This window comes from Xiphophorus hellerii, chromosome 7, assembly GCF_003331165.1.
Source record: "Xiphophorus hellerii strain 12219 chromosome 7, Xiphophorus_hellerii-4.1, whole genome shotgun sequence".
In the NCBI taxonomy this organism is placed as follows: domain Eukaryota; kingdom Metazoa; phylum Chordata; class Actinopteri; order Cyprinodontiformes; family Poeciliidae; genus Xiphophorus; species Xiphophorus hellerii.
Window position 1 is genome coordinate 17,530,054 of NC_045678.1, and position 27,278 is coordinate 17,557,331.

At 38.3% G+C, this 27,278-nt stretch overlaps 2 protein-coding genes across 2 annotated transcripts in view; one reads left to right on the plus strand and one right to left on the minus strand.

Moving 5' to 3' along the window:
• Window positions 1-1,216: 1,216 nt before the first annotated feature.
• Window positions 1,217-9,890, minus strand: nfe2l2a (nfe2 like bZIP transcription factor 2a). Its single transcript, XM_032568625.1, has 5 exons — window positions 9,676-9,890; window positions 5,025-5,291; window positions 4,671-4,763; window positions 4,414-4,587; window positions 1,217-2,792 (listed from the first exon to the last, which is right to left on the minus strand). The coding sequence occupies exons 1-5, from the start codon at window positions 9,712-9,714 to the stop codon at window positions 1,512-1,514; spliced, it is 1,854 nt and encodes a 617-aa protein (XP_032424516.1). The 5' UTR covers window positions 9,715-9,890; the 3' UTR covers window positions 1,217-1,511.
• Window positions 9,891-19,518: 9,628 nt separating this feature from the next.
• Window positions 19,519-27,278, plus strand: part of agps (alkylglycerone phosphate synthase) — a 35,537-nt gene continuing 27,777 nt past the window's right edge. The window contains exons 1-5 of the mRNA XM_032567150.1: window positions 19,519-19,768; window positions 25,007-25,096; window positions 26,209-26,299; window positions 26,398-26,518; window positions 26,602-26,676. Of these exons, the coding sequence (XP_032423041.1) occupies window positions 19,572-19,768; window positions 25,007-25,096; window positions 26,209-26,299; window positions 26,398-26,518; window positions 26,602-26,676 (574 nt within the window). The 5' untranslated portion in view covers window positions 19,519-19,571. The remainder of the gene's footprint in view (window positions 19,769-25,006; window positions 25,097-26,208; window positions 26,300-26,397; window positions 26,519-26,601; window positions 26,677-27,278) is intronic.

Below are 27,278 nucleotides of genomic sequence, written 5' to 3' on the forward strand. Positions count from 1 at the left end.
CTGGGTGTAGCTGCATCTCACCCATCCACTTTCTTCTTCATATCTTGGCTGATGTCTCATGTGTTTCCATGATGTCACACGAGAAAGTATGTGAATACATTCACAGGTGAATGAAAGCATTCAGAGTTCATTAAACTCAACCATCCTAAATTAACCTATCAGAAGCTTGCAAAGTCATGACATCATAATCTGGATTTTCCCAAGGCATGCTAAACTTCTGAAATTTAAGAAAGCAAGTTTAAAAATCTAAAAATCTGAACTAAAACAGGAAATTTGTCTGATTTGATGTCAGACAGTAAGAAACAAGGAAATTCCATCCACCTTACTTCCTCAGTTTGATAGTCTGCCATGTTCAGTCCTAGCTCTGCCTTTTTGAACAAACAGAAGGTTGAACTATTCTGCTTATACTCTAGCTGGTTTCTAGAAAGATATTGTTTGATTGTGACACTGTTTACAGTCAATCCCTGTGAGGATTTATGCTTGTGGTTTTTCAACTAATTTGAGCTTCTCTGTTCATCTCAAAGCACTCACTGCGTTTTTGCAGGTAAGACTCTTCAGTTTTATAACAACAAAACTGATTTCATTAAAGTGCTCTTTTCTCCAGATAAATTTATGTACACAAGCTGGGCTTGGTGATCAGAGGTTCTGTAGTATCTTGAGTGTGAAAGTGTGATCAGGGGTCAGACTGATTGCATAGGCTTTCACCTTTGACTTTGCCAGCTTATTGCTCAATTGTGGAGCTGTCACGCAGGTAATCACACTGAGCATGAGCTCATCTTGCTAGCAGTTGTGCTCTTTGTTGCGCAACATAATGACTGGGGTGGGTATGATTTTTAGGCAGGAGCAACTGAATCAAGAGTCGGGTTACTGTCGGATAAAAGCTTGATCTGATAAAAGAAAACAGACTGGCGCAGTTGCTCTCTTGTTTTTCTGCTAAATTCATCTTACTTGCTGCTTCTTGTAAAGGTTTGGTAAAGCTTCCAAGTTCAGAACTGACTTTTACCATGCGGTGTGTTATGCAACAGTTCATTAGACTCTCAATGCATCTGGCATCCATTTGTGTCAGCCTGTGCCCCGAGCGCGAAGTTGTGTCTAAATCACGAGAAAACAAGATGTACACTTTTATATTTAGTTTATTTAAAAGCATAGAAGACAGGGTTAAAAAAAAACTGGGCAGCAAATCAGAGGGAAGTTATAAAAGAAATATGATTCAAACAATCATGAGCATACAGAAATATATTTATATATTTATATGTACACACACACACACACGATATATATATACAGATACAGTAACATTCCTAATCTCAGAAGCAGGTAATGTTTATATTTACAAACTATTGGTGAAGGAATCTGTGAGGATATAAGAGTATAAAAGTAAAATATCAAAAAACATTGGAACGTTCAAGAGGAGTAAGCAGAAATTACAACAGTTCTGTCAAGCTGCTAAAGTTTAAAGCTGAGTGAATACAAAGTTATTGCATAGTATCCTATAATGATGCAGTACCAGGTTACAAAGGAGACAAGTGGTTTTTTTCACTCCTGAAAGTCTTTTTAATGCGAGGGACGAGGAAGACGGTGCCATCCGTCGACTGCTGCAGAGAGTAGTCCGACGAAGAGTACGAATTTCCCTTCTCGTCTCTCAGCATGCTGAAGACCTCCAGGTACAAGCTGTTCAGTTGCCGCTTCATTTCCTTCAGGCTCGTCACGTTCTTGCTCTTCTCGTTCAGCAGATGATCTCGCTCCTCCTTCAGCGAGTCCAGTTCGCCCTCCAGGCCCACGATGTTCTCCATCTTGCGCTTGCGGCAGTTCTGCGCGGCCACCTTGTTCTTGCCTCTGCGGCGGATGTCGCGGACGAGGGCCAGCTGGGCTTCATTCAGTTGGTGCTTAGACATGAGCTCATTGAAGTCATCAACGGGCAGGTTGATTATCATGTCGACGGTGAAGGGGATGTTAAGGGACTTGGCCCTCTGCTCGTCTCGGGTGAGACGCACATCTGAGCGTTTTTTGAGTTTGTCTTTGGTGAAAGGAGCACCATCATGGCCACTGTCCTCTGCCAGGTCTGCATTGAATTGTTTGGGTTTCTTTTCATGCTCTTGTGGTTGCTCGGTCATTTCTGACACTGGTTCTGATACCATAAAGTGATCAGGTTCAAAATTCAAGGAAAACATCTCAGAATAGTCAGACTGTACACTGCCGGGGTTCTGGTCCATCTCTTCCATCTCTGAATCACTGTAACCGAAGGACCCGCTTCCGTACATAGATCTGCCCGGTGATCTTTCATTTGGACTGCCATTAGTGGAGACTCCTGAATCCGAGTCTAGATGCTCTACTGTCAGACTCTGTTTGCTTCCGTCGAACGAATCTCCAGGGGAGAGGCTGTAAAGTTCCATTTGCGTAAAGGCGACTTTGTTTGGAGAGTCACACATTCTTTCATTTTCTTCTTGGCTGTGCTGACTCCTGCACTCATCCTGCTCAGTTGTAGGATAAAACACCCCACCAAAACCTTCTCCACTGAAGCTTGTATCTAGCTGGGGGGTGTCCACTTTGATCTCTCTGAAAGCATTTGACGGAGCCACGCTGGGAATGGAGCCATCGAATGTATTCATGAACTCTGCGGGGCCAACATTCAGGCTGTTTGTTTTGACATTGTTGATGCTGTTTAGGGGGTTAAAAATAGGAGCTTGGACTTGGGGATAGTTTGGGTAGCTTGGAGTCTGTGCTTCAGGGTTGGCTGGGAGAGGGTATGTTGTGGTCTGCAGCGTGTCTTCCATTTGCATGTTCAGACATTGCTGGAGGGAAAAAAGTCAGATGAATTAAGAAAACAAACTTTTAAGACAAAAATTAAAGTTAGATATTGCTAATTTAGATGCAAGGATTACTTCTAAAAATTTACACATTTATGCAACTTTTTGCCTTGAACACACCATCGCCATAATGCTGCCACCACCACAGGCAATAAAAAAATAGTTACAGGCTGCAAAAGACTTTAGACTGAGAAAGAGTTTCCAGAGCTACAACAGTAGTTTAGAGTAATGTATCTGTTAAATGGCCAACTCAAATTCCAGACCTAAATCCAATTAAAAATCTGCAACCATACATTAAAACTAATATTTATAGATGTTCTAAATCCAATCTGATTGAAGTTGAGCTGTTTTTTGCAAAGAAAACATTATGCGACAAACATTTCAAAACTTGAAGTTGTAATTGGAGTGACAGGTGGGCCAGTATAGAAATGACTCTGAGTGGCTGAATATATATGCATCCTACACTTTCTGGAGTTCTATTAGTAAAATCTTTCTGTAACCATGTATCATTTTTCTGTAGTAGTAGTCAAAGTCAAAGAATCCAAATATAGTAGAATGAGGTTTATGCTGGGAATTTGGCTAACTATGAGAAATTTTCTGCAATGCATTAGCTGATTTCTGTTTTTATCATCACAAGAGTGTTTACAGTTTACGGTGTCTTATCTAAAGCCATTTTTGGGTAGTGAGACCTGAACCGGTTCCACAACTTCACTTATGTCTGACAGGAAACAACTGGTGAAGCTAGTTTTTACCACATGCCATCCAAATATATAGAACAATTTAAATGACAAAAAGTCATAACTTCAAGTGTAAAACTTTCAAGAACTATAAAAAGGTATCTCCTAAGGACATTACATTGTGATGTCACATTGAGTAAATTAAAATATACCTCCCATGAGGCTCGCTTGTCACATTAAAATTACCTTTTGAAAATAACAGGTATAAAACATACTTTTAATTTGTCCCCAAATGATGTATACATTTTTTTTTTATTGTTCCAATGTAATATTCTTATCTGAAATGTGTTTTAATAGCTGTAATTAACATAAATAAAGGCTTTAAAGCATAAGTCTGTGTGTAATTAATCTATATAATGTGCTTCATTTCATGAGTTACAGAAATATGTGAACTTTTCAGTGATACGTTGCTATATTGACTGTATGGTACAGATATTAGCTCAGTCTACTGATTGGCATGTCGCAGCTGCAACTGCCAGTCTGCTGCACCCATTTGCTGATGCAAATAAGTGGTGCAGCTATGAAAAGGTACAGTACGCAAATCTTCACCTTTCCACCAGTGAGCAACGGCTACACGTCTGCCTCTCCCTCTCTGGTTCTACAACCTTAAGCCAAAAGCTATTAAATCAGTTAAGCTACACTGCAATGTAAGTATATCCATCTCTACTTCTTAAAGGTCCCAACAATGAAACCTGAGCACGGCAGAATGAGCTGTGAACACGTGACTTATATAACCCCCACCTCCATGCAAAAAAAGCATTTGTCCCTTTAATACCAGGCTCTGGCTACTCATGCATTCTTTACTTTTTTGTTCTACAACACAGGCCTGCGGTGTTACAAACCCATGTACTATAGCTCATGTATTATACCTGCAGCTCAGGGAGTGACAAAAGCTCCATCCAAGCCTCCTCCAGATCGGGAGACATTCTCTGTGGCGGAGTCGGCTGACCTGAGGACAGGGTGGCTGGCAACAGAACCGGCTGCTTTGGGGACATCATTATGGGTACTGAAACAGCAGGCGCGTCCAGGCAAACCGGGGGAGTCTGTGAGATTGGAAAAATGTGTTAGAACCAACAAGTTCTGCTTTAGGCTGAAATTTTGGACTTATGTATGACTCTTTTCTTACCGGAGTTTGCTCTACGGGAAACGTCTCTGCCAGGAGCTGCAAACACTCATCAAATGACATGCTGTCACCTGTGTCCTGTGTGAAGCCGGCATTCTGCAACAGAAGTTGGCACAATAGGCTGTTAAATTCATTGTGGGACAGCATCTATTTAAAGATGATTTTGCTTTTAAACAGTTTAGGTCTCCTTAGAGAAGCCTTTGGATCACATTACATCGATGCAGAACTAACAGACCCACCTAAGTGGCATTAATTATGCTAGAAGAAGAGGTTACCAAGCTACAGCAGAGGAGCAGCCTATCAGATGAGGTGGGAGTGTCACACTCCTAGCATGAGTGATGATGGTATTTCTTGTACCTGAGTAACCTCCAGGGGTGTGATGGTCGGCTGCAGAGGGGTGCTTGGTGGAGGGCGGGGTATGTACTCTCCCGTTTCCTCATCCAGCTGCAGCTGCGCCAGCAGGGCCTTCTCCTGCTCCTGCATCAAGTGCAGCTTCTTCTCCTCCTCAAGCTCGCGCTGCTTCTGCAGCTCATGCTCTTTCTGGCGGTGGTTGATGTCGAACACCTCCCGCCTGGCGCCAAGATCGATGTCCTGATTCCACAGAATGTCTATCAGGTCCATGTCCTGGGAAAACAAACACAGATCACCTTAGAGTGCTGCGAGCCTCTCTGCAGTTCTGCAGCGATACCACAGGCTGGAGTGGAACAAAACCGAGAGTCCCTGCTGTGATATACGTGGCTGCTGCTCGTGCCACACCCTGTCGCCGTGTATCAGCTCACCGACAATAGAGCTGGCACGAGTGTCAAGGGGAAGAAGCCGAATGAATAATAAATGTACTTCTCTGTTTCCACTGCTGCCATCAGACACCCTTGAAATCTGAATCTGATCCTCGTATACCCATCTAATTATACAAAGGTGTGAATCCTCTTGTTCCACAGAAAAGCTGATGTTAATGCCATAAATGTTTTCAGCAAGGTAGAAGCTAAAATGATAACCATGACTATATTACATGTTCAAATTGCTTTACAGATGTAATATAATGTATGGATAATATAATATAATATAATATAATATAATATAATATAATATAATATAATATAATATAATATAATATAATATAATATAATATAATATAATATAATATAATATAATATAGCATTTATTATTTTGTTATAGGCTTCAGCACAAAGAAAAAAAATAGAGACTTGCTTTCATGCTTAAAATTGTTCAATATGGTCATTTTCAGTTAGATTTCTTGGAGCTTTTTTGTATTTTCTATGGTTTACGTTTCTTAGAATAAAAACATTAAACATTAGTTGGACAAAACCAAATCATCAGATCAGACCTAAAAGAAAACTGGACAACTAACTACCATTACTTTCTGCTGCGACAGAGCCGGCAGTCGGTTGCTTATCAGACCTGCCACTTGTAGCATTAACCTAATGAGAATGGGAGCTCCTTTAGTTTACACACCATAACTGTCTGCACTTGACTCAATTGAAATAATTTCTAAACAGGTGAATTTGTGTTTTTTGTAAATGGGGAAATGTGCATCAACAAGTAGAGGAGAGGAGAGGCAACCTTACTCATCTAGTCTTTTCATACAGCCTGAAAAAACCATGATCACCCCTGCACTTTCTCTTCATCTCATTAAAAAGACTTTAAACCCAGAGAACCATGTCATAAAATTTCATAGAGCACCTTAATTAAACAAAAAGACACTAATGTTGAGTTTGACTATATTCAACTCCAAATTGAATAGTCCTTTTATTACAATGTCAAAAACACATGTCGTGACTAGAGTTAGCAACTGCTGCTTTACACTGCATTTAACTTCCCCTATATGTTGCTGCGAACTGTCAGCTGGATGAATGAAGGCTAGTATATTTTGAAATATTTCCAGTCTTGTTAAATACAGGTGTTGTTTAAGTATAAAGTACTAAAACTATTATTAATATATGTTAGAAGTAGCATTAGTAATATTGTAAAACATTTTTGCAGCAGTAAGAATAATTTTTGCTTCTTCTATTTTAAATAAAACTGATTTGATCTTGTTATACACAAACATTTAAAACGTTTGTGATTCAGTAAAACATCGTCCTCCTGCTATTTTTACACAGACAAATCTTTTCCCCATGATTATATTCACATCAGCCCACATGAAGCTCAGCAAGACAACAACCATGAGAATAAACTGTTTCCTGGAGATTTCTCCCCTCATGGCTGGATGTTATTTGGCCATTTTTTTAAACAACAGTGAGAAAGATAAATTATTCTGCAGCTCTCCTTGGCTTTTTCACTAGACTTTATTTACAGAAGGAAACAGTTTCACCAAGCTTCAGGATGTTGCATAAACACGAGATAGGGGCGTGCATGGAGACCACTGAGCATGTGACTGATTTGTTCCTCTGTTTTGCTTATAAAAACCCACTTAAGACTTGAGCTACTTATTATTCTGTTATATGAGCAGGAAAAAGGAAACCGAATGGGAACTAAAACAGAACAATGGCCTGTAAAGAGGGTATTGTTATTATTATTTTTTTGTTTTGTTTTGTTTTGTTTTTGACAAAAGCCTTCTTTCTCTATTAATGAAAACCAAAAGATAAGTACCTCTATATATTTTTGGACACTGTTGACACACTCTTTCTGACTTTGGCCTTGCAAAATAGGAACCCTCTAACCCTCTTTGCCTCAGTGTTGCATCAGAACCATGACCGCTAAATGGATTACACATTACCATGGCTGCCTTGTATAAATCAGACTGCTGGACTGAAAGGTGAGAGCACAACCAGAAATTATGGCATCTACCAGAATTAGGAAGTCCACTGAAATGTGTCTGCAGGGTATCTGAAGGCACAGTTGTGGTTGTTGATGTTTTTCCAAGCTTGAAAAAAAACAGTGGGTTCTGTTCAGTTAGTCATGCCTTTCAAGCACATCAAACAGGTCATACAAGTTCCTGAAAAACACCCTGACCTAAAAAGCTTGCTTACACAGTGGAAACACTTCACACTTTTACTATAAATGTGCAATTATACAAGTCCACCATGTCAAACATTTCTAACAGTGTATTCCTTATGTACAGCACATGAGCCAGATACAGCATTTAGCAGTAAAGACGTAAAATACATTCATTTGTGACATAGATTTCCCAACTGGCACCAGAATACGGAAACGACTAAAATTTCCTAATGTCTCTCCTTGACAATATGCAGCCATACCAGTCAGGCAACTGTTCCCAGGAATTAACATAGGAAAAGAAAAAGTACTATTAAAATACTACTCACATCAATCAATTCGTTGATTATTTTCCACGTCAAGTCTACGTATTAATTGCCTTTTTTAAATTCATTTATCTAACCACACAGACCTCAAACGCTGATGGTTTATTACACCTTATTTCATTGCAGCTCGATGAACAATCCACCCTTAGACCCACAGTGATGAAACTCAGTGAGCAGGGGCGTCTCCAGAAAGTTTTTAAAGGGCCAGCTACTGATGATCTCAAGTACTGAAAACCATTATACAATTTCAAGAGTTTCATCATGTGTAGGTGTGGGCAATAGCTCTTAAGAAGTAGGTCACTAAAATTAACTGCATTTAATTTATTCAGAAATCTGGAAAAATATACCTAGTCAGCCTTTTCATGGATTATGGGTTTTATTCAAACTGTGTTGGTACTAAAGCCAGTAAGGACATTTTACATAAGGCCATTGAATGAAACTGACTATCACAAACAGAAGCTCATTTCCAACACCTAACAGACCCATGTCTATATATTGGTTTAGAAAGTAAATAAATGTTACAAATGATTTAAACTGGTCTCTTTCTTTCCTAAAAAGACAAAACATTTTTCATATATTTACCAAGATTTTTTCCTCAGTCTGGATCAGTCCAAAGTGGGCCGGGGCTCACTTCGTTTCCTACAGGACCTATTTAGGTTGAGTAAATGCTACCCACCTCAGCAACACCAGTGGGGCAGGCTAGGTAGTGCTTAATTTCAAATGGGCATTAAAAAAAAAATCATCTCAAAATGTGCAAAACATCCCGCTTTTATACAAAGTTTTTCTGATCAAAACTTATAAAAGGTATGTAACATAGTTTCCTTTATCCAACCAGATACAACATGCGGGCAGTTGACAATGCCATCTGGGGCTCATTATTTAGCCCATTTCCTACCTATATGGGTTCCATAAGTAAGTGTTTGCCTAAAAGATCTGTGAGGCTATAAGGGAGGCCAGCAAATTTATAGGGGTGGCTACTGCCCCCCACCACCTTTCTGTCATCACTCAGGACAAGTTCCAAAACAACCTTTTATGATTTCATCAATCTAAATAAAGTCAATTTAAAAGCAAAAATAGCTCATATACACAAGAAAAAAACGTCTTCAACAACCCACATGTAAATAACTGTGTTTTTGTGGACTTTTTTTTTTTTTTTGGAGTTACAAAGATCAGCTTAAAAAAAAGCTGAACATCAAAAAGATCATATGCTCTAAAAGGAAAAAAAACCTACACTGTGGTTAGAAGAAGCTTGTGTGAATCAGATATGGGATCACATGCCTGAAGGGGAGGAAGGGGGAGGAGGGAGCATAATTATGAACAAACACTCGGAGTCCAGGTTGTCTATTTACCAAGCTTCACCTCAGCGAAGAAGAGGATACATAGAAAGACCATATATTTAAAACGCCCGAAACCCTAATAAGACCATATATGTATTTTTATTTTTTTTATTTCCTGTCGGGGAATAAACGTCACAAGAGAATGACTCGCAGAACTGAAAGTGCAGCTTATTTTAAACTATCATTTACTTTGACAGCGATTGGTTTTATATTTATACATTACTAGATCATAACTAAGAAACAAGTGAGCAACCATGTCTCGAATAATTAATTGAAAGACAAAATAAATAATTACTTTAAACAGTTTAGCAGATTGTATAAGAAAGGAAGTTGGGTGGGAAGGTTTATCTCAAGAAGGAATCGGTTTATTATATATATAATTTTATTTACCTTCTGAGTTGAATGCATCACTTCCATTTCCATCATCATGGAGAGTTGTCCTGTCTGTTAAAGAAAAAAACCTTGTGACCGATAAATAAGCGTGTTAGTCCCCAAAGGCCAGGTTCAAAAATGGCGAGCGGTCTAGAGCCAGTCCTGTCCGCCGGGGCCGCCGCAGCTGACTTTCGGGAAACCTTGCTTCCTCCGAAGCTTGTGAATATTACGGAACCGACGGTCCTGCCCACCGAGCTACGGCGCCGGGATCGTCCCACTCACGGCGACCTATGAGGCTGGAGATAATGACTCCGCGCGCATGCGCATGGAAGCGACTGATAAATTACTGTTTAACACACTCACTGCCAAGCAATGCTATTATAAAATACAATTGCGTCTATTTTTAACGTACTAACAGACTTTAACACAATAAACTAAATAAATAATATGTCATCTGTATCAAATAATGTTTTTTCTAACTGACTTTGAGCAAGCTCACAAAACAACTGGAGGGTCTGTCACATTCTTACAACTCTTTCATCATGCAAGTATTATCTAGCACAATAGCCCCCCCTGCCGGTGAGCTGTTTAGAATGGAAGTAAACGCCTTGGGGCTCAAATGGCCTCTGAAAGTCATTCAGTCGCTCGAATTTTCTTTTGCAAAGTGGCACACGTGTGGCAGCTCATTTTACCTTGATCCCGCTAAAAAGAAATGCGGTGCAACAATTGCCCTCAGACGTAGAATTAGAATCAACCTGTGTCTAATTTAATCTAAATGCAGCTGTTCTGTGAAGTCTTTAAAGCTTTTGTTAGAGAACATTAGTGAAGAAACAACATCATGAAGACCAAAGAACACAGCATGACACAACGGAAAATAAACCATAAACCAAGGTATCTTTGCAAAAGTATTTACACAGCCTGAATTTTTTCACAAGTTGCCATGTAAAAACCACAAACATCAATGAATTGTTTTTTATGTGTTAGATAAACAGAGGTGACCAAGAAGTTACATTTACTCTTTCACAGTTACTTGAGTAGCATTTTTGGGAGGGAAAATACTTATTTATCCAAGTGGTTTTACTTAAATAATATTATTTTGAAGTACTATTAACTGACAACTATGTTTGACTACTTTACCCACCAGTGATCATTTTACAGAGTAAAGAAAAGGCACATTTTAACCAAACACGCACAGGCACACCTAGTTTATGGTAAAGTGATACTCCTTTTATGTTCACAAGCAGTTTTGTTCTAGTGTTATTTTGTATCTACAGGGCCTCCGGTGCAAATTGACCTTACAATATTATAGTATTTCTTCTCTTCTTTTCTCTCTGGAAGTATTTTGAATTTTTGTAAGTTTTTTAACACCAGAATTAACACATTATTTATATCTTTTTCATCTCATTACATAATGTTTAAAAAGAAAAACTAGCAGTTTCTCAGAACTTGATTATTCATTTCAGTAAATCATTTTTTACTCTTCCTGAGTCATTTTGAATGACTAGCTTTTACTTCTGCTTGAGGAAAGTATTTTAAAGCAACACTTGCCTTACTTGAGGACAATTTCTGCATATCCTACCCATATCTCTTTAAACAACACAAAGTTGTGCTAATTATTAAGTGGATCTAAACTGATATGAGTGTCTGTGAGGTTTAACTTTCAAGTCTTGCCACAGATTTGGAATTGAATTTACGTCTGTACTTTGACTAGGTCATTGCAGCACATGCATATGTGATTTGATTTAAACCAAACCATTGCTCATTCCATTTTTTATTGTGAGATAAGTCATTTCCCACCTTTAACAGGTTTTCTTCTTATGTAGTTCAATCCATCTTCCTGTTGATGCTGACCAGTTTCAGTATCTGCTGAAGAAAAGCATCCACACATCATAACTCTGCCACTACCATGCTTCACTATGCAGATTCTATGTTCAGGGAGATGTTGTGTCCCCTACTGTGTCTAGGGGAGACACAGTAGGTCTCTGTGTCTCCCCTAGAGTAAGTACTTGGCAACTTCTTTGATCTTTTTGCTTGACTTGTCATTTTAGGTGAGTAGTTGTTCCAAAGATATTGTTTTAGAACTTAAACCACTCCATAACTTTCTGACCTATCTGCTGGGTGATATTCATGGTGGAGTCATGGAGTCTCCAACAAATCTCTCAGGGCTTCAAATTATACACAGGTGCAGTGTATTAACTACTATTATTTGCTCTTTTGTTCCTTCATTTCTTCCTTCCCTCCTTATTTCCTTCCATTCCCTTCTTCCTCCTTTCTGTCCTCCCTTTCTAGATTCTTTCCTTTCTTTGTTCCTTCCTTCTTTATTTATTTCCTGCTTTCTTTCCTACCTCACTTCCTCTGGAATATGAAAAGGCATGGATTTGTTTTACCTTGAAAAAGTCTAGGAACCCTTTTATCTTATCTCAGTATTTGGTTACAGGAACATAAAATGACTGTACTAAAAAGCTTTAAAAGACAAAAATAAAACAAATCTGAACATAAAAAAAATGACAATGCTTATAATAATAATAAACAAAATACCAAATCAAAACAGGGAAAAATAGAAATCATTCAATGATTGATGCTGTTTATTCTAAATTTAAAATGATACCAGTCACAGTTCACAGTTCACGCTTGTGGGAAAGAGCCCCTTGTGTGCCTTTCTTGTATGATAAAGCTGTTTGAGCCAGGAGAAGTTATGCGTAAAAGGTGCTTTACAATTACAACTTGATGCTCCACTAAGCGGAACTACTAGATCACTAAGCACCCAAGGAGCCTGACCACAGACATTTAAAAATACAAAAAAAAGAAAAGAAGGTAACAGTAACACATTGTGAGCACAGTGTCTAATAACTGAAGCGGCAGATCATATAGCCTTCTCCATTTCATGATTGCTGCAGGTTGCATGTTACACAGTAAATAAAATGAGAAAGAATATTGCTGAAAGCATTAGCAGCATGAAATGGTAGATAGTTCCTGATCAGTCTGTATGTATGCAAGTTTGCTTTTGCAACTCTGCTCAACATCTTGATATGCTTGTTATATTAAGTGAAACTGCAGCATGAACTCTACTTCTGAGACGTGTTTGATGACTTGCCCATTTATTTTTAGATATTAATCATTACTGTCAAAGATTTGACCTTTTGAGGAAAAAAATAAACTGATAGTTTTTAAGATTCAGTGATCTTCAGTAAAATATCTAAAACTTACTCTGCATTTAGCTGTATTGGGTTTGCTCATTGTCAGAACTGGATCTATCTTAATTCTTGCATTTATGATCTTAGTTTGTGTATTTGTGTATTTACTCTGGTTTCCAGCTAAATTACACATTGTTTATAGAGAATAATAATCATAATCATTGCTGCAATGGTGGCGTATTAACTTCTTTTTAAGGATGTGTTTCACAGAATTTTTTTCTGATTTTCTTCATCAATCATAATATCACCAAAACTTTGATGTATTTTCTTGGTACTTCAAGTAAATCAATACTTTACATAAATGTCAACGTCACATAGAAGAAAATGTATCCATCCAATTACATTTTAGATATCTCTTTCATTTAAAACCTGAAAATAGAAATAAAATTGTAGTTCTTCAAAAATACAACACTTTTCCTTAAGTAGATTCTTTCTGAAAAATTATATGTTGTCTTTTTTCCAAAGGTCATGTAACAGTTTTGGCTTTAAACAAGTTCTATTTAGCTGGACTCAGGACAAAGATGACATTTTGGATTGTAAACATCAGCACCATGAATACCAAAAAAACACAATGGCCACTTTTACTCACTATGCTTCTGCTTCTGTACTCTCCAGTGCTGGGTTATTTGCTGTTATGGAAACTTTTAACTTCATGTTTTTTTCTTCACAGAAGCTCCACTTGGTCTGCTGATCTGTTTCTCTGTGACGCCTTCCCAAAGGAGGGCATCAGTTGAGCTACTGCTGCCAACAACCCAGTGTTCTCCTTTGTTAGATGATGCACTTAGCACTGTCTTTTAGCATCTAACCTTGTTTCTCTCTATGGCTGTTGGTTGAACTTTTACTGCAACTAACTCTATATGCTCTCTTTCATACTATAGACTTGAAAACTTGGTAAGAGCTTATCTGTTTAATTGTACTTTACCCTAAATTAAGCCAGTTACTACTGCCATTGACTTTTTACTTTTCTTTAACATAAAAGTAATCCTGGATCAGTGCTTCTGCTTTTTTTGTGTGTGTCTGTCTTCTCAAACCTCCTATCAGTGGTGGCACATGGCCACTCACAATGAGCCAGTTTCTGTTCGAGGTTTCTTCCTGTTTAAGGAGAGTATTTCTCTCCGCTGTCGCTATATGCATACTCAGTGTGAGGGATTGCTGCAAAGTTAACGACACAATGCAAGGGATTGTTCATTGTCGGCACATACTCGTCCAGGAGTAGTAAATGCTGTGCGTCTCACCCAATGACCACCGGAGATAGGTACCACTGTACAGACAACTGAAGGCTGAATTAAACACATATGAACTTCTCACAAAGCACTGTTAATTTCATCATCTGAAAATGGAAAGAGTATGTCACAACTGTAAACTCTGTGAAGACATTCACTTAAACTGACAGGCCGGGCAGAAAGAGCATGAAAGAGACAAGAGTCCAATAGGGGCTCATAAGGGGGCTACAGAGACCCACAGCTCAGGTAGGAGGAATTTACATGGCAACTATTTGTTGTGCACTTCACAAATCTGACATCTAATGAAGAGCTACAAGAAGAAAGTGGTTAAGGAAAGCCATGAAAAGACTGTATGAAATGTAAACATCTGATTAGATGTGACCAAAATTTAATGTTTTGGATATCAAAAATGCTACATGTGGCCAAAGAGTAAAATCCCGAACACCCCATTCCCTCAATGGAATATGGTGGTGACAGCATTATGCTTTGGTGATGCTTTTCTTGAGCAGTGACCAGGAAGCTGGTCAGAGCTGATGGGAAAATAAATTGAGCTAAACACAAAACAATCTTGGTAGAAAACTTGCTAGAGGCAACAAAACTACATTCAGATGGAACTAAAACGGAAGCATATTCTTGTATTAAAATGAACAAGTCAAAGTACTTACATGAATTGGTTTGAGACTCTGTGGTAAGATTTAAAAATCAGATGGTCTCTGTCCAACGTGCAAAACTCCTAAATAAATAGCCTGCCCAAATCTTTGTTCCCAGATTTGCATTAAAAAGTGATTTTACAAAGTAATAATTTGGGGAGACTGAATACATAATTGAAGGTTTTTAGATATATTATTCTACCTCTACTACACAGTTGTGCTCCACTTTGTATTGGTTTATCACATACAAATCAAGTAAAATACACTGAAATGTATTGTTGTAACCTGAGAAAATACGTAGAAGTTCAAGATTCATGAATACTTCTTAACTGACACTTATAGTTGTTGGCTATATTTTACATTTCACATGTTAAAATTATATTTTGCATTTGTAAATAAATTCATCCACCACTATCATTGTAGAAAAATATGTCAAACTGGTCACTTTGTGACGTTATAACCTTTCTTCGTTCTTTTTCCCTTATACCAAATAAAATTACTCGTCTTGCTTTAGTTACCTATCTCATGCTCCACATTCCAGGAATTATAAGGATGTAAAAAAAAAAGTAATTAAACATACAAAAAAAAAAAAAAATCAGTTATTTGCATCTGAGTTTTTCTGACTCATCCGTGTAAGAAGTGAGATCGAAAAGCACCCAAATAAAATACCAGGTTTCTGAAACATGCCTGGGTAAAAAGAAGGACTTAGTCTTGGATTTAGCACTCATCTGTAAAAAAAAAAAACAAAACTTCTCACCAAAGTGCAGCTCGCTACGCGGCTGCGTGAAATTACCCTAAAAAAAAAAAGCACCCCTCCTTCCCTCCTCTTCTCTCCTCTCAGTCTGTGTGGTGCGCGCTCCTGGAGTCGCGTTCACGTTTGGCAGCTCCACGTCGACATTCTTCCAGCTGCATATAGTGAACTACTCAGCACAGCACTGGGGGAAGAAAAGGTAAAAGCGGAGCTAGTCACCTTAGGATCAGAGCGCTGCAAGTCCACACTCGGACATTTACCGCTCTGAAAAAGGGGGCTTTGCATGCAGTGAATCTGTAGCTATGGCTCAGCTCGTTTTCAGTTTTCTTAGCTTTTTTTTTTATTTATGAGCTGATCTAGACCACCTCGTGTTGGATTGCAGCTGGTTCATGACGTCTACCTATTTCAGGTACAGTATTGCTTGCAGAACTAACAAATTTATGCATCACATACTTTGGAAATCATTGCCATGATTTCTGGTTGAGACATTCTGCTGTTTGTTCTATGATATAATTTTTGCATAACTGAAGTTGCTGTGAGCTGATAAGTCTCCTAACTATACTCAAACTGAAACAACTTGATACTCTTGACCTTCTTCAGCCCATTTTTCTTCCTCTGTCTAAATTGTTTGGGGAATAGCTCATTTTCAGTGGCTTTTCTTTAGTGTTGAAAGTTGGTGAAGTTCAACAGGTTGAGCTGTGGATACACAAGAATCTAATAATAATGAGAAAGACATAAGCAGACTCTTAAAATTTGAATCATACATGCCAGTGTAGAGATTGTGCAGATGTTAAGTTTGCAACCACCCAGATGTTCAAGCCTGATGCACTTTATCAATGAGGGGCCTTGATGAAAACTGTGCAAACTAAAACTATATTTAGATAACTTATTTCTGTAAAAAGATCAAACCTGTCTGCCATCACTGCGTGTGTGTGTGTATGTGTCCATAGGGTAGCCACATTGCAGCTATGCTCCGCAGGCCCTGCTTCTCCAAGCCCTTCAGCTACATTTTGCTCCATATTTCTTCACAAATTACACAGGACAGTCAACATGACTGTTCAGCATTACTAGGTTTTTTTCTTTTTTTTTCTTTTACCTGCAGGTTGAAGGAGCACCTAGTAGTGAAGAGACTAAGGTTCCACACAAGGACAAACCTGTGAGGTGGCACTGCTGTGGCTTTCCAAATAAAGTTCTGTGATACACTCAGACTCTAACTCCCTGCAGTCAGTGCATTACAGAACTTTGTTTTGGGAGTGAATGCATCTGCAAACATTTGGACATTTCACTTTCCAGTATAACATGGTGTGTTTATATGTTTTACATGTTGATTTATTAAAGTTTTCCTAATGTCTTATGTCTTTTTTGTGTTCTGAGTCTTATTTTTTTATGGAGAGTTGGGGCGGTGCTGTGCTGTCTTTTTATGTGTGTTTCGTCACTTAAACACTATAAGCTTATGTTAAAGTATTACTTAAAGGAGAGGGAAGGTACCATATGGAAACACTAATCACACTGCTCAGGTGACTGAGGGAAGGTGAGGCAGAAAGGTAAACAGTTCTGCCACATGTTTCAGAATGTAATGATTCTGAACTAAGTCAAGCAAATGTAGATTTATTGGGTTCGGTTAGGACTTTATTTTCATAATCTAGTATTATACGTGTCAGTTTCCATTTACATTCCTGATAATTGTGTCCAGAAATAATTTCTATTTAAACTGAGTTAATTTTGAGTAAAATATCTTGACATCTGCAAACTGGCTGTAATAGAAATTCCAGTCTCCACAGTCTGTGGAGCATTTTCAACCGGTAATAAGTAAGCAAGGCATGCTGGGAAGTGGTGCCTTCAATGGTCTGTCTCGTTTGCTATTTAAACAAAGTGTTAGTTTTACATCTGTGAGGAAACTGTTGCTTGGAAGAGGAAAAACCCTAAATTGTAACTCTTTGATTTTGGCAGCTACAGTAATTATAGGCACAATTGAATTTCTGTTATGTATAGTATCTCTCCCCAAATTAAACGCATCTAAAAAATGCAATATCAAAGAATACAAATCTACAAAGGGCTGGTGCATTCATCTATATAAGATAATTTCCAGTGCTTTAAGATGTGGTGTTGTATATTTTGAAATTTACTGCCAAAAGATGACAATTCTGATGGTTATGACTCTTTTTGCCTGCACAGACCATATCTACAATGCCTTTTTATTAAAAAGTTTTAAAATAGTTAAATTAGTATTTACAATTGATTAGAAAGTATTTCAAAAACAACGGGTCAAAATTACAGATGTGCATTTTTTAATGTGGCACACATATTTACAAATACTTACAGTTTTATGAGGTAAATTAGACTTTCATTGAAATTATAACTATAGTAAAGCAAGCATCGGACAATTCAAAGTGCTTTATCTACACTCAAAACAAAGGAGACAAAATAAAAATGTAACATAGAAAAACTATTTAATTAAAATAAATGAGATTTAAAACTGAGACAAAATAATTATTTGCCTTCATGGAAAAGCTTAAGTAAAAAGTAACATTTTTTTTCCTGTTTAAAAGAAGCTTTGGTGAAAGTTGAGGAACTGGTCCCGCGTAGATAATGATCTAAGTCCTTTACACTGTTCATTTTGTCAAATTACTATATAACAATATTTATATTATTTGAATATATTGGTAATCATCTAAATTTACTTTAAAAAGTTATTGCGTTGTCTCCAACATCAATGTTACAAACATATATTATTAAATGGTTTTTTTTAATATCTTAGCTTTGTTTCATTATAAAAAGTAAAATATTAAACATTGAAAGGCCATTTTAAAAATAACACTATTAATAAGATCAAAATTTAGTGGCCTAGTTTTATATCATCCTTTATATCAGAAACTCAAAATGGACAAGCAAGTACAGCAAAACAAGAGTTTTACTTATCTGTGAATGTTGTTCACTGACCTAGCCCAATGAATAGCACAGCTGTAGCCCATATTTCTGTTACATCTGTTTGCGGTGACTCTTTAAGAACTGACTTTGCTTTGTAAGCTAAGCCTGTTATCCCTGTTAGTTGTGCACAGTTTTCTGCCATACTTTTCCCTTCCACTCAATCTTCCATTCTTAAGCTTAGAGAGATTTATCTTTGGACAGTCATTCAGCAATAACTTTTTGAATCCACCGTACTTGTGAGAACTGTCAGCTGGGTAACAAGTAAGCTGTTTTTTTCATGTAAGATAACATTTCTGTAATTAAAATCCTTTTTATTAATTTTAGTTAGACGTGAGAAAAAGCTTTCAAATTAACAATATACAGAGGTTTGAAATATATCATCTTTATGTAATAAACATTTAAATATATGGATTCACTTCAGCTCAATAAAAAAATACTTCAAGCCAAAGGGAAATTAAATGTTGCAGCAACACATCTTCCAAGTATCTTCAAATAGTCATTGTGGGATGCTGTGGCTAGGATCGATCTACAATGGCGATCAATCTTGCAACAAATTTTAAGAGGACATTGTTGATGTATGACAGTCTCAGGACTGTCAAAACATGCTAACAGATCAATATTTGGGCAGTGAGGACAATGCTTCACAGAAACATGTTCTGGATGAAACCATCAGTTGTTGACAAGCACTGCTAATCCACCCCATTTGCTGTTACCACTCCTCTTTAAATGTCTTTCTGTCCGTATAGCTGGAAAGCAGGACAGAGAGAAGTTGGAGTCCGGGATCTGATCCTTTCCCATTATGATTGATGGCAGACTTCTTTTGAACTTTCTCCTCTCTCTTTTTGACCCTGCTCAGCATCAATGAAGCTTCCTGTTCAACTCCCCTGGGATTTGGAGCAGATACTGATCAGTTGCTCCTAGTTGTAAAAACAGTAACATGTTGCCGCGGCTATGCATTATAATTACTGTCTGAAAGAGTGAAAATCTGATTTTAAAAAAAAAATGTATTTCTTATTGAATGCACCTTTAAATGCCTTGCCAATGTAAACATTGTGGCATGAAAGCGACATTTCCTGCATGATGTGAAGGCAGCACACTTTCTCTGCGCTGACCTCTGACAGGCGAGCTCCATGAGATCAGTTCCCTCCCTCCACAACACGGAAGCAGCATGGCGTCCAACAGCAGCGGAGACGAGTCCGGCAGGCATCAAACAGCACGGCACAGACTAAGCGTTATCGCCGGGCATCTACAGAGACCCTCAGACCGTAATGCGGCCCTCCTAGCCGTGGACTGCAAAGCCCAGGGGAGCAAACCGAATGTCAAAACCAGTGACAGGGACGAGGGGAGGACGGTGCCTAGGAGGAGGTACAAGGCTGTGATGGAGCGGTGCAGCTACTGTCCATCCTTCTTAGCTTTTGCTTGCTGTTTAGTTTAATTAACATGCTAGATAAGACCTAAATGTGCATCACATAGCCACAGACTGATACACTCTTCCTCTCTGGACTTAAACAAGGCTGACGAATATTAATAAAGCGGATATAGGTTAGCTTGACAGGCTAGGCTAACGCGTCTCTACTACAGATAAGCCATTCATTTGCTAGTGAGTGGGTGCGGCTTGGAGTTTGGTGTAAACTCTCCATGAGCTTATTATATGGTTTAATTTGTCATGTGAGACTCCCTCGGAGTCAGCAAAGTTGTCCAAGCCTGTGGTATATGTTGACATAACGGCTTATTCCATGTTTAGCTCCCGAGATGGCAAACATTACGAAACTAGTAGGCGGAGTGCCACTTAAACCTCCCCAACTGGTCTCTTATTGAACGTTTACTTTAGCAAACTTTTTATCTTTTTTATATTCAAATAATTTAGGACTAGCTACGGTATTTGTTTTGTGTTAAGTTATTGGGTGCTTTATAAATGTTTGTTGTAAAATATGTCAGCAGTAATTATGTATTACCTATGAGGAGAATCGGTGAAAACATATCGCTCATATGAATGTCAAAAACTTTAGTCCTCTCCAATGATCTGATTGGCCAGGGCTGGTGGTGGCCTGACTTTCAACCTATTATCAGCTGAGTTTCTGCTGAGGAAATGCCTCCACTATGTGCTGACATCTAGTGTTAGTTTAGGATAATGATTGTGACTCCAAAATGTCATAAATTGGCCTTGGTAGAGAGTACTGTCATCATGTTGTGACCCGCATGAAACTGATATTTTTCTTCATCCCTATCTGTTTTTACACTGCGATAGCTTGACTGTTACAGAATTTGATTAAATATTTGTTCATTAGTGCTGATATGTTTCTTTAAAAACAAGATTTTATTAAGCCTTGACATTGTGTCAAGCTTTAGTGAGGCAATTAAGTTAGCCGGGATGGAAAAACGATACATCTTCAGTTAATTTCAAATTTTAGTAATCCATATACTCTCAAATCTAGACAAGTTAAAATATATTCATGCAGTTTCTGCATGAATATATGTTTGCATCATTGCAGACACTGCTCCAATCTGTCTATCCGTCTCCCACTCCATACACACGTCTCAGTATTATTTGCATAAGTATTAATAAGTTGCAGAGAAACCACTTTTAAAGTCACCAACCAGGTTCCAAACATCCGCACCACATTTTTTTTTATTGTCACAAATTGATTTATTCAATTGGTGTGTGTTTTTCTGAACATTGACCTTCAAACCTAGTGCTGTCAAACTGCAAGAGTCCTGCCACTTTTAGATCTGTCCCTTGTCCTACACACTTGAGTTACATGATGAAACTGCCTCACTTGCATGCAGTCATGCTCTACTGAGCTCATGAGCCAGGTGTGCTGAAGCAGAAAGACATTTAAAAATTTCAGGGCTCTGGCCCTCGAGGACTGCAGTTTGAGACCCCTGTTCTAACTTTTGGCAAACGGTACCTGTTTGGGATCTTCTGTTAATTCTAAGATAAAATAAAAATGCTGAACATAAAAACAAAATTGGCTTATAGAGCAAAATTCTAAACTTTTGGTGGACTACCTCCATATTCATGTTGAATCAACAAGTAGGAGGCGGTTTAAACATTGGGTGTTTCAACATCGCAACGACCCCAAACACATCCAAACTTGTTTCGGAAGGGAGAAACCAGGTTATCTCAACGCCTCTATTATTACCCATACCTAAACTGTTTTGAAAGTCTATGAACAATGTTTAAAAGCTAGCTCCATGGCTAAAAAAATATTTAATGAGCTTTGCCCTTTATGAAACGAAGAGTGAGAAAATATCTATACCCGTAATTTGTTATGCCAGGAGCATGTTGATGGTTACACACAGGGTGTGGTAACCATGTGCTAAAGGACATTTAAGCAAATATCAAATTCATAGTGGAAGTTATAAATTTGAGGTCTTTGCATAATTTTGACAAGCACTGAAACAGATGAAATTTAAAATTCATTCCAAATTTTCACCCAAATTCATCTTTTTGATTTTTATTAAAAATTGTTTGCTGTGTAACTATGGCATCAACATGAATGACGCTTCACATGCGTAACTAAAGTTAACCTAAAATGAATGCAGATGATGAGTGGTTGGAGCCTTAGCTGTTACGGTGTGTTCAGGTCCACGAAGCAGTTCTTGCATACAATCTTTCCTCTTTGGCTTTTGCTTAATTTTGCATAACCAAATACCTCTCTGTGATCGTAAGATATGTTTTGAGATCTATCCTTACTCGGACTGTTCTTGCATTGTTTCTTAGATGCTTTCAAGCTAAAACAATCCTGAATTGTAGGGTGTGCTTGCTGTTGGAGTGCATGCTTCAGGCACTGCAACTTCCACTGATGCAGTGTTAATGGGATACTTCCTTTGCCAAAGTCAAAAGCTGAAGGCAGACATAGGAGTTTAAGAGCAACGACTTGCTTGAACTGAACTATGTTACAGTAAACCTGGTAGATAGAGGAAGTGGTAGTTTGATTTTGATGCAGCCTAGACTTAAAGTGCAAAGGAAAGCACTGAGAAGTACCTTGGAAAGGATCCTTCTGCCAGATGCTCACGCTGAGCCCCATTTGTTAACTTTCCTTCATGTTGTATCTAATGATTAATTACTCTTCTTTTTTTTGTCATTAACAGCACAACACCTGGCATCCTTTATTTTTTTTTACAGCTTAGAAACAACAAACCGTGGTGAGGGATGGGGTGCATAAACTTCAAGAAGAAAACTTGAGTTCACATCTCAAGTTGCAGAACCATGTGACATAAACTTGCTTATTTGTTACTACACAGCTATAACCCAACATTTTGGCAGAGGCACACAAATGCAGCTTTCAGAGTGTTTTTGGCTTCATTAGCTTGGACAGAATTATCAGTTAACTTTATATCTGCATTTTATAATTGGAAACACACGCAAAGTAGGGAAAGACATCAAACAGTAGCTGAGCTAATAAGAAATACAGCAATCATTCAGGCAAGGATCAGAATAAACCCATTTTCCCTTGACTGGCATTGATTGGTCAAAAGCCAAAAAATCCCCATTTCCGCTAGTCACTAGATACTGAAACATTATTTTTAGTCCAGATGCATTAACCAACCGCATGGGTTTTTAAGTTCAGCTTCATTTTATTTGTGTTAATGAACATTTTGAGCAACATTCTACACATAAACTTCACATTTCTAGAGCTAATTAATCTTTATAGTCTTATGATGGCGTCAACTTGTTTTGACTGCAGCAATCTATATTTTTCCACAAACAAAGCTGTGAATCAGATGACCTGTGCCAAAGTAATTTGTCAGAAATGTGAACCGATGTTTCTCCTGACAAAGTTTACTAGTTAAATAGTAAAAATAGTAGAATAAAAGTCTAAAACAACCATTTCTTGTGCCATCTTTTCGTACAGTATGAGGGTAATTACACTAAAACCCTGCAGGGCACATAGTTGCACAGCTACACTGGCTGATTTTTGGACTTCTGTAAACTGACTTCATAATGGTTTTAATGGTTGGCTGAGAAGGTCCTGCTAAATTTCCCTCAGCTTCAGGTTTGGCAAACAGGTACATGAACAAGATAAGCAGTGACAAATAATCTCCCTCTCATAAGTTTTCACTCCTTCTTCTGTCACTTTTCAGTACATTGCCTAAATCTTCAGGTTTTGGGGAAGCCTTTGCTAAAATCATAAGGATTAGAGTTGATATTTAAATGTGCTGCATGTTCCAGTGCCTTCTGGGATTTAAGGTTAGTTTTAAGTGGTTTCTGTTTAATCTGGTGGCCCAGATAAACTCGTGAGCTGTGGACCTTGAGCTTGACGCGTCTGCAATGAAGCATCACCTTCACATGGAAATAAATTGATGTTTACCTCAAAAGATAAACATCTGTCTCGACCCTTCATGGTTCCTTTTTGAAGAATCTAGAGTAAGAAGAACTTTGTACTTGGAAAACAAGACGGAGATAGAGGAATTTCTTATTAGTTTAGGTCAAAAATAGGTAACATATTAAAAAAAAAGGCTTAATGAGTAGGCACTAGGTTCACACAGTATAACAACTGCAAATGAAAATACTAAAATTGCAGTATTTACTCTAATTAAGAATCATCTAAGTCCTTTTTGTTAGGACTTAAAACAATAATTGTTCAGACTTCTGCCACAATAATGGTTTTGATTATTGCATTTTAATTATATCTGGTCAATTATTTCAGATATCTGCTCCGTTACTCAGTCTGAAGTTATCTGCTTCACAGAAATGGCACTTGCAGTTTCAAAACTGCTTTACCATAACAGTAATTTATGGCATGCCACACTAACTGTTTTATTTGTTTTTTGCCACCATTTAGGTGTTTAAGTGTTTTTGAACAGCTGGATCTATTTTTATCATCATGGTTGAACTGTTGCAGCCTTATTTTAGCCATCTGAGTGGCAGTGCTCATGTTGAGGAGAGGCAGTTTTTGTGTTACTCTTTGCTCTAAGCAGCTGTAGAAAGTTTTGGTTCGTCAGTAGTGTGTAGAGTCATCATTTTCTCTGTAGAAACAGCATGACGAAAGATTTGAGCATTTATGAAACCTTAATTTTGCATAACCTCAGTGCTAGGACTAACTCATCCCAACTTGCAATTCAGACAGCTCTGTCTGTAGATGGATATTTTGTTTTCATGCGTTTCCTTGGTATTGTGCTTTTATAAAGCAGTGTGTAAAATATTTTTGGTTTGATAGGCACCCAGAGGATATAAAATGTTTGCCTGCCTGCCAGATGCAGCCTCCTTCACTAATAAAATGGCTCCTAGTCGGCCTGTTTTTAGATGAATGGAGAAGGTTTCACCAAATTTCCAAGACTGTAATATTTTCTTAGTTCGACACACAGAATTAGGGTTTTTCTGTTGTCAAAATAGAGATTCAGAACATATACAGTTATTTGTCCGTTTTGTTTAGAAGGGAAGAAGCTTGACAGAAATGTGTGGATCTATTATTTATTTAAAAGATTGAAGATTAAATAATAATATGCAAAGGTTTTGACAGGTTAAGGTACCTTAAAATAACCGTTGCATGTTTTTTTTTGTTTTTTTGTTTAATACAATCTGCTCTGATACTTCTAGACCAAGCTGAAGAGGACAAGTGGCTTTACAAACCTGTTCCAATATTTATTTTTCCACAGGCAGGAGATTATGAAATGGAACGGCTGGGGATACAGCGACTCCAGATTCCTCTTCAACAAAAAAGGCCAAGCAGAATTTACTGGGAAAAGGTAAAATGGAAAACAAAATCCATTTCTCTGATCATTCTTATCAGTTTGTGACTCAGAGAGCCATGTTTGCTCACTTTATTCAAATTTTTTTAAGCTTCCTTTTGTCTGTGTATGACTTACAGCTGAAGCAGTGCAGTGATCTCTTTCACAGTCCCAGCTTTGAACTCAGCTTGTGAAATTAATCAAGTTCCTCCTTCTCTCACAACAGCGTGGTGCTTCTGCCACCTAGTGGTTGGCATTTAAACGGCTCATTGTCATTTGAGAAGGTCATCAGTTGTGATTCTTCAGCCTTCCTAAACTGTTGCTCATTAACAAGAGCGACCTCTCACCCTGTTCAGTTACTAATCATTTGGTATTGGGTGAAAATATTTAGTTTACAGGTACAGAAGGAACAAAGTACCAGTTTAACTGGATGGAAGTGGACAGAAATGAACCCTGTTTATCCTAAATGTTTAGAGTAGAAAATGATTACGTATTCAAAAATCTACGTGCCTTCTGCAGTGTTGGCAGAATTGGAGCTGCTTCTTGTTTTTGTGGTCAACATGGGCATCTTTTGTTTTTTTCCAGGCAGAAACGAAACACAGAACTAGAATTACATACAGAAAGATGTACCTTCATTATTATCTAAACAGGATGTTGCATTTCTCCTTTCCTGCTGTCGAAGCACGTCCACCTCTTCTCCTATTCACCTATCTATGACCTGTTGCAAAAATATTTACACAACCTGCATATTTAGGGTCTTAATCTTACTGGAAGGTGAACCTCCTCCCAAGTCTTAAGTCTTTCCAACCTCAACATTAAGATCTGGTCTTCTGCTCCTCGGTGTTTGCTGTGACAGAAGGTTTATCAGGATGAAATCTGCTCCTCGGCGTCTTGGACTCTGCTGCTCCCTGATGGGCTGGCCCAGTCTTTGCCAGCAGCTCAATTATGCAAGGAACAGTGAATGTGATCAGAGGAGCAGGACTGTCACTGCTGTTCTGCCTGTCTAACCTCTCTGGACTTGGTACTCTTTAATTAGTCACCGACCCCCCCTCCCCCACCCCCCACTCAACTAAGCCGTGAATGCACAGTGCTCTGGTGATTTTATACTCGCATTGTTTTTTCTAACTCAGGTATAGACTGAGTGGGATGATCATCCCTGGCCTGAAGGACTGGATGGAAGGCACGTTTGGTGCCAATTTGCAGCATAAAACTCAAGCAACAGTGAGTCCAATTCTTTTTTTTTTCCCATTCTTTCCATTGTGTCTCCAGTGAATAGAAGCACACAGCAGCTGAAACCACAATGTTTTCATTTGTTTCAGCCTGTTCTGAATACCAGTGCTGTGCAGCCTCCTACGCTAAATGAAGCCTTTGTGGAGGAACTGAAGTCCACAGGTATTCCCTTCTCTCATGAAGCAGAAGATCGGGTGTTTCGTGCCCACGGTAAGAAAACTCACTTTTACCATTTCAATTTTTGGTGTGAAAAAGTTTTATTCATAAACGTCACACTTTTTTTTTTGCTGCAGGCCACTGCCTACATGAGATTTTTGCCCTGAGAGATGGAAAAATCGGCCGTGTTCCAGATATGGTTGTGTGGCCAAGTGAGTGGAAAAGCGTCATTATGGGTGGGAGGTTGTTTTTCCCTCCACCCACCTAGCATAACTGATCCTCCTGCTGGCTTTGGTGATTTAAAGGGTTAATCTCTGCAGAGGCAGGAATATTAATATGTATGAGTGGAGGCTTAATAGGAAGCGTCAGGGGGGAGGACTGTTGTCATCCAAGCCTCCACAGTCTGGCCCTCCACACTACAATCATGAATTATGTTTCTCAGATTGGTTTTCTCTTGTTATGGCTGGCACTATTTTATCATGCAAATGAGTGTTGACTGATGGCTGGAACTTGATTAGCAATCTCCCAAATGGGCAGCAAATCACCAAGAAACTGCACCCAAACTCAAATGGAAACTGGTGTGGAATATTCACTCTCCAGCCCTTTGCAGCATGCGTAGTTATACGATTCAAATGATTATGCTTGATCTATGATTTTTATTCAGGGTTTCTCCTTACATGGAGCAGCGTATTCAGTCAAGAAAATGATAGGAATGGAAGCATTTCTCATCACCTTTTGAAGCACTCGAGGGCAGTCGAGCAGAGACATTAAAAGATAGCCAGTGTGACTTCTGGTTGCTTGATGTAATGATTCA

Bases quoted from the DNA above. Each gene is read 5' to 3' on its own strand.
- nfe2l2a (XM_032568625.1), bottom strand. From the start codon at position 9,714: ATGATGATGGAAATGGAAGTGATGCATTCAACTCAGAAG. The intron at 4,588-4,670 runs GTAAGAAAAGAG...CCAATCTCACAG, and splicing joins TTCCCGTAGAGCAAACTCCG to ACTCCCCCGGTTTGCCTGGA. The intron at 2,793-4,413 runs GTATAATACATG...TTTTCCCTCCAG, and splicing joins TGTCACTCCCTGAGCTGCAG to CAATGTCTGAACATGCAAAT.